Source organism: Odontesthes bonariensis, chromosome 3 (genome assembly GCF_027942865.1).
Source record: "Odontesthes bonariensis isolate fOdoBon6 chromosome 3, fOdoBon6.hap1, whole genome shotgun sequence".
Classification (NCBI taxonomy): Eukaryota; Metazoa; Chordata; class Actinopteri; order Atheriniformes; family Atherinopsidae; genus Odontesthes; species Odontesthes bonariensis.
The window spans coordinates 45,752,483-45,765,295 of record NC_134508.1 but is presented as its reverse complement, the minus strand read 5'-3'; the positions used below and the strand labels follow the sequence as shown (position 1 = coordinate 45,765,295).

Sequence of the window (12,813 nt, the reverse complement as noted above, 5' to 3'; positions counted from 1 at the left end):
TCAGCAAACTCCTGTTCAAGCCTTGATAAGAGGTCACAATACTTGGACACATCTAAAACGCTGGCTGCACCTGTGTGACTGTCCAGCATCTTTGACATAGAGGGGAAGTGCTGAAATCTTCTGCTTTTCACTTGCTGAATGTACAATGACAGTTTTGCACTGAACGACAGCACTGATCATGTTGTCGCCATCGTAAACTCCTTCTCACTAGCCTAGCAAGCCAAACCTGTACAGCTTTTATTGACGCTGGATAGCAGTGTGGGCGGGATAAACGGTTGTCTGTCAAGTTGCCTCTGACTCGACACCACGCAATAGGATGGCGCAACAACCAATCAGAGCGTCGTCCCACCAACAGAGCAAGCTGGTAAATTAAACTTTTACCGTACCCGGTGAGCAAAACTCCGAAAACGTCCTTTTTTTTCAAGAAAAACTTAAGTGCAGTTATCTGTTCGTCTCGCAAAGAAAAATTTATATTTAAATCTTCTAGAGTTGTTGCCAAAGCCAACTCGAAAGCCTGTTGGCTGGGCGCAGCCACTGTTTACCTCTCTCTGGAACTACACACTGAAACATAGCACCTCTGTTGTCACTGGGTAGCCCGGCCTCCGACCCCGCTCCTCACGATTTGATTGGCCTGATTAAGTTTCGATTTTCAGCCTCGCAAAACGACCACAAGTGACTAGACTAGCCCGGGAGCAAATTCAATTTGCGGTCGCTGGTCAGTGGTGATGTGAGAATCTCACATCACCACTGACTCATCAAGATTTGCCGAGAGACCAATTAAGTTTTCAAATTAATGTATGATTCATTGGCCCTTTGGCGAGCTACTGGTAGCTCGCGAGCGACGTGTTGGAGACCCCATCTCTAGATGGTATTTCCTTGGCTTCTAGTTCTACAGTGAGGAACCTTGGAGTTATTTTTGACCAGAACTTATCATTTGACTCGCATATAAAACAGGTTTCTAGGACTGCCTTCTTTCACCTTCGTAATATTGTTAAAATCAGGAACATCTTGTCTCAGAGTGATGCAGAAAAACTGCTCCATCCATTTGTTACTTCAGGATTGGACTGCTGTAATTCTTTATTATTGGGCTGTCCCACATATTCTCTGAAAAGCCTCCAGCTGATCCAAAATGCTGCAGCCAGAGTTCTGATGAGAACTAACAGCAGAGATCATATTTCTCCAGTTTTAGCTTCTCTTCATTGGCTCCCTGTTAAATTCAGAATAGAATTTAAGATTCTTCTCCTTACATATAAAGCTCTTAATGACCGAGCTCCATCATATCTTAAAGATCTCATTGTAAGATATTTTCCTAACAGAGCACTTCGTTCCCAAACTGCAGGTTTACTTGAGGTTCCCAGAGTTTCTAAAAGTAGAATGGGAGGCAGAGCCTTCAGTTATCAGGCCCCTCTCTGTGGAACCAGCTGCCAATTTGGAAGGCAGAGCCTTCAGTTATCAGGCTCCTCTCTGTGGAACCAGCTGCCAGTTTGGAAGGCAGAGCCTTCAGTTATCAGGCTCCTCTCCGTGGAACCAGCTGCCAGTTTGGCCTCAGGAAGCAGACACCCTTTCCACTTTTAAGACCAGGCTTAAAACTTTCCTTTCTGATAAAGCTTATAGTTAGGGATGGCTCAGGTGATCCTGAAACATCCCATAGTTAAGCTGCTATAGGCCTAGACTGCTGGGGGGCCTCATCTGTCACACCTTTCCTCACTTTACTCTCTTTGTGTATATGTGACATTATTGTGGTCATTAACTCGTGTTTCCCTGTTCCAACAGATATCCTTTGAATGGTGTTACAGTGCCGCCGCGGCCCCCTCCCCCCCTTTCTGTCTTCTCAAACCCCAGCTGGTGGAGGCGGATGGCCACCCTTCCTGAGTCTGGTTCTGCCAGAGGTTTCTTCCTGTTAAAAGGGAGTCGTTTCTCTCCACAGTCGCCTCAGGCACGCTCAGGCCGGGAGATTGGACCGAAAAACAAAAAGTTTTCAGTGCAATCTGTTGGTTTCCTTAGCTAGGAAATTGTTTTTGAATTGGCTCTATATGAACGAATTGGATTATTTTATGAATAATTATGATTACAATGAATTGAATTCCAATTGGCTTGAATTGGACTTACTATCTAAGTGCCTTGAGATGACATTTGTTGTATTTGGCGCTATATAAATAAAAATGAATTGAATTGAATTGAATTCAAGCATGAAGCAGCATACGGAGCGATGTCTCTTCCATGTCTCTTTCACTTTTATACACCCGTACCAGGAAAAGAAGCCGGACATTAGGACCAGTAAAACCTGGCCTGAGGCTCTCTGTCAGCTACAAGACTGCTTTGCATGAACCGAATGGAATTTCTTTGATTAAAGACTTCCTTACTAACTGTCCACAAACTGTGAAGCTGGGGCCCGATCTGTCAACGATGTGTGGTGCGTCCCCTTCTTTACTCACTCTACAGCTACAACTGTTCATCAACTTAGCCCACTAATACCATCATCAAATGGTCAGACTCATATCAGGAGGAGACGAGGTCCAGAGACTGGCAGCATGGGGCTCTGCTGATTATTTCCCTTTAAACTCATGATAAGCTTCAGGAAATGCAGAGCAGACCCTCTCCCACTCTACATCAGTGCAGGCTGTGTTGAAAGGGTTCCCAACTTTACATTTTTAGGAAGCCCCATTTTAGGTGACATCACCTGGTGAACAACGTCTGCACCTCCTCAGACTACTGAAAAAGAACTGTTCTGGTGTGTTTCAGCAGCTCCTCCACAGGAAGCCAATTGACAATCGGAGGAAGTATTTAGAGATGAGGAAGGGGAAACAAAGAGAGATGGTTGCTGTAAGGACAGAACACTGATTATGGATGTAGGTGGGGGTCAAATCTTACTTTGATTTGGCAATCAGGGTCTTTATCCGATCCAGTTTCTTTTGCTTCTGCTTCTGCTCCTCGGGGCTCAGAGGGGTGTTGTCCTCCAAATCCAGGTAGCGCTCTGGGACCACAACCTTGTCAGGGGCCATGAGCTGGAATAAACAGGGCGCGTAGAGAGACATGTACATGACACATGAACGGTCCTTGATCATCGATCATATCTCATATGATCACAGATTGAAATTAATTCAGTTTTATTTAGATGGCAGCAATTGACAGCAGAAGTCATTTCAGGCCAAATACAGTCCAACCCAGTTAGTCCAACCCAGTCCTTCCAATGCAGTCCAATGTTAAAAGGATGGTTAGAAATATCCGTTTGCCCTCTGGAAACCTGCTGCACCAGCACTGTGAACTACTTTGAGGTTAACTCATCTCTGTAGCATTGCTTTAATTCCCATAACCCCTCACTCTGTGGTGACGATGCAAACTGTCACAAATGTGTTTTGTGTGTGTTGCAAATAGTTTGGTGAAAAGGGGGCCCACATAGGAAATCCAGGAGCTTCATTTCCCTTCACTCTCAGAGCTCCATGAAGCCAGCCACCCAGCACTGATCATCTGCCTTCATATGGCTCACACTACAGGTTCCCCTCATGTTCCTCAGCTGCCTCCCAGCAAACCTGCCCACTGGTGACTCTCATCAACATTGTTCAAGTGTTACATGCCACCCATAGGTAATGATAGTAATAGATTTCAATAAATTGTTATGCCATACTGGCTGGACCTGTTCTGAGGTAGAACGCCCATCAGCCTTTCAGAGGGAGCATATTTCGTCCTGCTGTTAGACCAACTTGCTATGTTGGTTAGGGTTTAACAGAGCCAACGTGCTCGGCCTCGGTGAGGACTTCTTGTGACATGAAAAAAATTCCAACTCCAATACATCAAACCCTCCCACACAGCAGCACACACACACACTGGTGTCTGAGAAAAGCCACAGATTAAAAATGTTCTTAAACCCCATGAGCATTAGAACTGTGATCATTGCGTATCAGCTCAACATTTCCCAGAGTGCTCCTGCTTTGTCCTCAGAGCATTTCTGCATGGAACTCAAGGCCTTGAACAGAGAAAATTTGCATGTGTGTAGATGCAGTTTATACTCACCTCTCTGCTGATATCATAAGGTTCTGGTTCAACCCGTGACCGTCTCAGTCGAGCTATTTCCTCCCCTGGTGACTCCTGCTCCTGTCCCCGAACTGCTGCTTCCAAATCTTTGATGTCAATTTCATGAGCTGTCAGCCGCCTACGAACCTGCCAACACACACACACAAATTTTTCTTATTTATGGGGATTCGCTGGTAGTAAAATGCCCTCCCCAGACCCTAACCCTAACCCTAACCCTAACCATCGCAGTGCACACATTCAAACCAACTGCAAGTACCTGAGTAAAACACTCTATTCCAGGCACTGTGTTCTGGGTGACTGCTGAAACACTGACATGCTTATAGGCTGGACTAGAAGTGAACACACAAACTGACATCTGCCTTTGACAAACAGCCATAAAAGCCTGTGATGCCTGCAGCTGTTGGCACTAAGGATTCATTTTTCTTCAGTAAATATCAGCTCTCTCCAACAAACTGACTGTTGATCAGTGTTTCCGCTGTTAAATGTGCACCAAAGTCACTAAAGTTTCCCAGCAAGGATCATCATGTGCTCGACCATACCACTTTGTAGTTGGCTGGAGACTGGCCACCTGAAAGGTTTAGACTCCGCCTCTTGTCCCTCATAGAGCTGCTCTGGTGGCGACGGATTCGCTCATTCTGCTCTTCCACACTCATCTTGGACTTTAGCTCTGCAGGAAACACAGCACTCTTTGGACGCTCCTGTGAACAGATGTGGCACAGAAATACTTAACACCGGGACTCTGCAGGCCATGCTGGCCTCCTCTCCTCTCTTTCACGCTCCATGCATGGAAACGCCTAGGCTGCATGTCACTAAGAAATTCAGGAGTTTTCATATGTTGTGGGTTTGTTTCTCACTTTTCTCAACAATCCTTCATTGATTTTACAGTATATATAGGCAAGGCAAGGCAATTTTATTTATAGAGCACAATTCGTATACAAGGTAATTCAAAGTGCTTTACAGCTACATAAAATCACAAGAAGATATATAGCCAATATATACATATATATATATATATATATATATTTGTGTGTGTATGTTCCTGATAAAGCTTCCTCCCATACATAGACCCTGATTTCTAACCACTGGACAGTGTTTCTACATTCAAATTGTACATTCGACCTCTAAAATCATATCTGAGTCCATTTCTGCTCCTTGTGTCGTTCTTCTTGTAGCCAAACATCTCAAGGATCACTGCATCTCAAATCTACATCACCCAGTCTGTGTGATGGTCCCAGTCTGTGTGATGGTCCCAGTCTGTGGTATGGTCCCAGTCTGTGTGATGGTCCCAGTCTGTGGGATGGTCCCAGTCTGTGTGATGGTCCCAGTCTGTGTGATGGTCCCAGTCTGTGGTATGGTCCCAGTCTGTGTGATGGTCCCAGTCTGTGGGATGGTCCCAGTCTGTGGGATGGTCCCAGTCTGTGTGATGGTCCCAGTCTGTGTGATGGTCCCAGTCTGTGGTATGGTCCCAGTCTGTGTGATGGTCCCAGTCTGTGGGATGGTCCCAGTCTGTGTGATGGTCCCAGTCTGTGTGATGGTCCCAGTCTGTGTGATGGTCCCAGTCTGTGTGATGGTCCCAGTCTGTGTGATGGTCCCAGTCTGTGTGATGGTCCCAGTCTGTGTGATGGTCCCAGTCTGTGGGATGGTCCCAGTCTGTGTGATGGTCCCAGTCTGTGTGATGGTCCCAGTCTGTGTGATGGTCCCAGTCTGTGTGATGGTCCCAGTCTTTGTGCTTAGCTGACAGGCTTGTTATAACACCAGCAAAGACTCAAACACAAATGTGCATTATTGACTTTAGGTCCTACGTTTACAAAAACACTTCAGTTTTATCTTTATCGGACTGTTTCTCTGACATATGGACATGGATGAAAGCCCATCACCTCCAACTAAACCTTTACATCCAAAGTGAATCCCTATCTCTTGCTCCATCAAAGGTAGCTAGAAACTTGGGGGTCATGATTGATGACCAACTAACCTTTAAAGATCACGTTGCTCGATCGTGGCGCTTCCATTGCTAAACATAAGAAAGATCAGGCCGTACCTAACCCAACGCACCACCCAGCTGCTGGTGCAGGCCATGCTCATCTCCCGCCTTGACTACTGCAACGCTCTCCTAACTGGTCTCCTAACTGGTCTCCTAACTGCTCTCCTAACTGGTCTCCTAACTGGTCTCCTAACTGCTCTCCTAACTGGTCTCCTAACTGCACTCCTAACTGGTCTCCTAACTGGTCTCCTAACTGCTCTCCTAACTGCTCTCCTAACTGGTCTCCTAACTGGTCTCCTAACTGCACTCCTAACTGGTCTCCTAACTGCTCTCCTAACTGCTCTCCTAACTGCTCTCCTAACTGCTCTCCTAACTGCACTCCTAACTGCTCTCCTAACTGGTCTCCTAACTGGTCTCCTAACTGCTCTCCTAACTGGTCTCCTAACTGGTCTCCTAACTGCACTCCTAACTGGTCTCCTAACTGCTCTCCTAACTGCTCTCCTAACTGCTCTCCTAACTGCTCTCCTAACTGCACTCCTAACTGCACTCCTAACTGGTCTCCTAACTGCTCTCCTAACTGCTCTCCTAACTGCTCTCCTAACTGCACTCCTAACTGCTCTCCTAACTGGTCTCCTAACTGGTCTCCTAACTGCTCTCCTAACTGCTCTCCTAACTGGTCTCCTAACTGGTCTCCTAACTGCTCTCCTAACTGCTCTCCTAACTGCTCTCCTAACTGGTCTCCTAACTGCTCTCCTAACTGCTCTCCTAACTGCTCTCCTAACTGGTCTCCTAACTGGTCTCCTAACTGGTCTCCTAACTGCTCTCCTAACTGGTCTCCTAACTGCTCTCCTAACTGGTCTCCTAACTGGTCTCCTAACTGCTCTCCTAACTGGTCTCCTAACTGCTCTCCTAACTGCTCTCCTAACTGCTCTCCTAACTGCTCTCCTAACTGCTCTCCTAACTGCTCTCCTAACTGCTCTCCTAACTGCTCTCCTAACTGCTCTCCCAGCCTGTGCTGTGAAACCTCTGCAGATGGTCCAGAACGCGGCGGCGCGTCTGGTCTTCGATCAGCCTAAAAGAGCACACGTCACCCCTCTGTCCATTGAGCTCCACTGGCTGCCCTTAGCCGCCTGCATCTAATTTAGGTCCCTGATGTTAGCCTACAGAGTCCTTAATGGAATGGCTCCCATCTACTTGAATGCTCTTGCAAAAGCTTATGTCACAACTCGGTCACTCCGGTCGTCACAGGAATGTCGTCTAGCGATGCCTACACCACGCTGAAGACAATCCAGACTCTTTACATGTGTCGTTCCACGATGGTGGAATGACCTGCCGAGCGCTACCAGAACATCCCTGAATATCTTCAAGAAACTCTTGAAGACCCAGCTCTGTGAAGTAGACCTGTGAATTTATGCTAATTTCTTCTAACCTGATTCTATGCTCCTGCTTGTTTTGTCATTTGTTTACTTGTTGAGATTAGTGTAAATATTCTTTTTTAGTTTGCCTAAATATAGTAATCAACTTATTTTTATAAGTTCTTTTCAGCTGCTCTCACAACCTACAGCAGGGGTGTCAAACTCATTTTCACCGAGGGCCACATCAGCATAATCGTTGCCCTCAAAGAGCCAGATGTAACTTATAAATGTAACTACTCCTTAATGGTAAATAACTCTGAAATTATTACTTATTCAAGTTACAAATATTTCATATATATTTGCATAGATGTAAAAAAATATATATGTTTGCTGGTTGCTCTGGTTTTATATCATTGACCCTTTTAATTTGTCAGGTTATGAAATCCACATCACTCCATCAATCAACGATCAAACTATCCAAGTGAATAAAGAAAAATAACATCAAACACAAGTTATGACATTTACTTTGTTCCAAACTTGAAATATTAAACAAAGCTAGCTTTTACTGCTGCATTGTTTTTGGTTGTGGCTTCCGCGAACACATTCTGCTGCGATCGCAGTTTGCCTTTTAATTCTCGGGGCAGTTTGTTGTTTTTCTTGATGCCTGATGTTGGCACACTCAGCTCTGTGTTTGGTCTCAGAATGCGGGCGTAAATCGTACTCTTTGACAACCGCCACCGCCTCATAACACAAAAGACATACCGTTTCTTCTCCTTGAAGCACAAACATGTATTCGCCTTCCAATCTTTCTTGAAACAGAAACATTGATACAGATGGAAGGGCATCTGCATCAATTTTTCTCTTCCAGGACATTTTGGGATCATTATTTATATTTCTCAATTCCACTTGTTGGGAAAATCGCATCGATTTGGAAACATTGCAGTCTAGCGGTGGGATGCCATCACTTTGCGCGTAACATAATCGGCATGCATTGTGGGAAATGTCGTTTTTGGTCGTATTTGACTTGACACATATGACCTACAGGATCAGGGCAGCCTGCCAGTGGCCTGACCCTTCTCCCTCTCCCCCCTCTTCCCCAGGCCACATGTTGAAGCATCCTTGGGTAAGACTGAACCCCACATTGCCTAGCGATGCATCCATCGGTGTATGAATGTGTGTGAATGGATAGCACGTAGTTGTGCACAGACTAAGACGTGCTGTGTGAATGGGTGAATGTGGCATGTAGTGTTAGAAGCGCTTTGAGTGGTCAGTTAGACTAGAAAAGGGCTATACAAGTACAGTCCATTTACCATTTAAGATCATGACTCATTTTTATCATTTCAATGAAGCTGCAAAGTATGGAAGCCAAGAGCAACAATACATGTTGATTTGTCTTTTATCTTGAGATAATAAAGCCTGTTTTAATGTAATCTGGTTTATTTATCTTCTTTTCTTTTCTTTTTTTTAACCCCTCTTCCTGTCCAGCATTATGGCAGCAGAATTGTAATCTGAATACCGTTTGTGCCAAACACATTTGCTTTGCCAAGGGAAGCTTTATGAATGTAAAGCTCCCCTTGATGCCCGTCAGCTGCTTATTTATTTATTTATTTATTTTTGTTGCAATACTTAACATGTGATAGTGCTGAACCGGACCGGGGGACAGAGAAAGAGGGAGAGCGAAGAAAAAAAACAACAACGAAGATTTATCTTCTTTTCTGAAACAAACCTGTTTGCTTTAGATTATGACACAGTAAGTAACCAGTAACTATGAGAAAACATGCTTTTGTTTCTCAACATCACAAGGTGATTTTGCTGGGCTGGAAAATGTGGTTCATCATTCAGCATCCCAGTCATGGCAGCTGGGGAGGATCTACAACATGAAGTCCAGGCGTACACACAGAATTCTGACTGTTGCCCTGGGCTTAGTAAACGGTCTGCTTGGACAGTAGCATCTGTGGGGATAGATAAGATTTTCTTCTGCCAGAGCGGCCCTTCAGACGATCCCATTGTGTTGATGGCCAAATTAACTTTACAAAGCAAAGCTAACAAAGTAAATGAACCTGTTATCGTGAGGGAACAAGGCTTTCGTCCATTACCACAACAAAACAGTCTTTTTTTTAATCAAGATGACAAAATTCACATAATTATCACAACAAAATTAGCCTTGTTATCTCCACATAATGAGATTATTAACTCGTGATCATTAGAAAATTATTCTTAAAAAATTTCAAGTGTGTACCCCAGATAGTTTGATTTCAACTACATGTTTTGGTTTGAAAACACATTGTTCTATTGATGTCTGACATTTCCATATTACTTAGCAGTGATATGTAATTTGGGTAAAATATACCTTGGAGATGTGCCGGGAAACCTCAGCAGAGCTCCTGAGACATTCTTCAGAGGGGGACTTGGTTCTAGGAGGAACAATGCCAACTGGCATTTGCAAAAAAAGAAGAAGTCCATAAGTTTGAGCCAAAGGGAGACCAGGGGCCTGTACTACAAAGCAGGTTCAACATGTCCTGGGTTACTTAAGGTCATCTGGCTTATCTAACCCTGACAATGGACACTCACTACGCTGGTTATCAACTCTGCAAATCAGCCAAGCTGTTCTGACTGTGGATATGTGACATTCATGGAAAACAGTGGAGCTGGCATCGGACCACCAATCACAACCAGAAATTCATAGCATGCTAAGCAGGAACAAAAGGTGTGTGTGTGTGTGTGTGTGTGTGTGTGTGTGTGTGTGTGTGTGTGTGCGTCTGTGCGTGTGTCTGTGTGTGTGTGTGTGTGTCTGTGTGTGTGTGTGTGTGTGTGTGTGTGTGTGTGTGTGCGTGCGTGGAGCCCATGCCAGCTGTCATTGAGCGAGAGGCATGGACCCTGGACAAGTGGCCAGTCCATCATGGGGCCCCACAGAGACAAACAACCATGCACGCTCACATACACTTCTAGGGATGTCTTTGGGTGGTGGGAGGAACCCACGCATACCCGGGGAGAACCCACGCATACCCGGGGAGAACCCACGCATACCCGGGGAGAACCCACGCATACCCGGGGAGAAGCCACGCATACCCGAGGAGAGCCCACGCATACCCGGGGAGAACCCACGCATACCCGGGGAGAACCCACGCATACCCGAGGAGAACATGCAGACTGCACACAGAACCAGCCGGGAACCTCTTGCTGTGAGGCGATGGTGCTAACCACAGTGATTAGGATTAATCTAAAAAATATTATAATTTGGATGTGGATATGAACCGTAGACATGATTTGCTGCATTTTGGAGAGGTTGAACACTCAGACACTATTAGAAGGTGGCAGGAAATCTGTAGTGATCATTTTAAAAATTAACAGAAAGAATGTAAAAAATGGAATGTCTTTCAAAGTTAGCAGCAAGTCTGTTTAGAGTTAGATAAGCACTCCCTTCTGATGACATGTCTCTTATAAAGATGCTTCGGAGTGAAAAGGAAACAGCAGAGTTGCTCTTTGAATCTAGTCGGGAAGGAACTCTCCAGGTGTCCACACACTGATGTCTTTTACTTTTTCATTTTCAAAGAGAATTGATTGGTCAGGAGGCAATCTCTTATTAGGAACAAGTTAGGTACACTGTATTGTCTAAAGTATTCACCCACCCATCCAAATAATTAAATTCAGGCGTTCCAGTCACTTCCATGGCCACAGGTGTAGAAATTCCCACCTGGGCATGCAGACTGCTTCTCTAAACATTCGCTCTCAGCAGCTGGTACCATGATAGGATGCCACCTGTGCAACAAGTCCAGTGGTGAAACGTCCTCTCTGCTAAATATTCCACAGTCAGCTGTCAGTGGTGTTATAACAAAGTGGAAGCGGTTGGGAACGACAGCAGCTCAGCCACCAAGTGGTCGGCCACGGAAAATGACTGAGCGGGGTCAGTATACTGAATCTGAAGTTATCTCACCAAGCCACTAATCCTGCTTCATAGTACAGGCCCCGAAATTCTGAATCAACAATTTGATACATCCTTTAAGTTTCACTGTTAATGGTGAAATGACATCTCAAGGGACATCATTCTGAGTTGAACTAGGTATGTGTTTTTATGCGTTCTATTCAATTTAAAATATCAGTAGGATGAGAGTCACCACTGCTTTGTGTTCAGGGATTCTGTGAATAAAGCCAACTTTATTACTATCAGTACGTGACCATAACATGAACTCTGAAATGAGATTGTTGTACCTTTATTTGTGGAAGGCTGTTTGTCCTGAAGCTGCTCCTGCACATCTCTTATATTACTTTGCTCTCCAATCCTGGACTGCAATACAGAAATATTATTTGTCATGAAAGTAACACAAAATTACAGTACATTCCCAAAACAGTTACTTCTCCAGGGTGTTTCACATAATTAGAATGCATTAGATAGTGTGCCGCACCAAAATGGCACCACGTCGTAGCAGCTCTGATCATATTGTGTGTATTTTAGATTTTGTTTGATTTCCCACAGAGCATTTCTTTCCCTGTTCCAACAGGTATCCTTTGAATGGTGTTACAGTGTTTGTTGTCCCCTCTTTTCTGTCCTCTCAAACCCCAGCTGGTGGAGGCGGATGGCCACCCTTCCTGAGTCTGGTTCTGCCAGAGGTTTCTTCCTGTTAAAAGGGAGTCGTTTCTCTCCACAGTCGCCTCAGGCACGCTCAGGCCGGGAGATTGGACCGAAAAAGAAAAAGTTTCAGTGCAATCTGTTGGTTTCCTTAGCTAGGAAATTGTTTTTGAATTGGCTCTATATGAACGAATTGGATTATTTTATGAATAATTATGATTACAATGAATTGAATTCCAATTGGCTTGAATTGGACTTTATTATCTAAGTGCCTTGAGATGACATTTGTTGTATTTGGCGCTATATAAATAAAAATGAATTGAATTGAATTGAATTTCTTTGGCAAAACATTCACTTTTGAGAGATTTTTCTGCACTGGTTTTTAACCTGTGCTGCTCATACTTGAAATGCTTTTCAACATCTGGTATAATGAGTAACCATGCAAAAGGAAAAGTTGAATCCAAACGGTAGCAACTGATTGAGCTTTGAACTAAAGTGCTGTATAAGTAGGTGAATGTGGCTTGTGGTGTAAAAGTCCTTTGAGCTATCAAAGAAACAACAAAAGCAGTATTAATAGCAGTCCATTTACCATTTATAAAGGAAACACTGTGAATGTCAGACTGGAGGAAGATGCACAAAGAGGTGGAGAAAGTTTTGAATTGAAAATGTCAGATCACTTGTAAATAAAACAAATGAGCTTGAATTGCTCATGAGGATACAGAGGGATTATGGGAAAAGCAGAATTATGTGTTTAATCAAAACATTGCTTATATACCGGACACCAACTCCCCCGCTTTTAGATGAAACGGTAGAGAGAGACAACAGAGTGGTAAGAGGGACAGAGAAGGAATATTCCAGTTTTTCAGCAATAGATGGTG

General features: G+C 44.4%; 1 protein-coding gene across 10 annotated transcripts in view; it reads right to left on the bottom strand.

Annotated features, from left to right (window-relative positions):
- Positions 1-12,813, bottom strand: part of plekha6 (pleckstrin homology domain containing, family A member 6) — a 117,030-nt gene that overhangs the window by 21,356 nt on the left and 82,861 nt on the right. For all 10 annotated transcript variants that reach the window (XM_075461928.1, XM_075461924.1, XM_075461926.1 and 7 more), the window contains 5 exons: positions 11,578-11,653; positions 9,719-9,801; positions 4,572-4,730; positions 4,012-4,158; positions 2,872-3,005 (listed from right to left, as the gene is read on the bottom strand). In XM_075461928.1, coding sequence (XP_075318043.1) covers positions 2,872-3,005; positions 4,012-4,158; positions 4,572-4,730; positions 9,719-9,801; positions 11,578-11,653 — 599 coding nt within the window. The remainder of the gene's footprint in view (positions 1-2,871; positions 3,006-4,011; positions 4,159-4,571; positions 4,731-9,718; positions 9,802-11,577; positions 11,654-12,813) is intronic.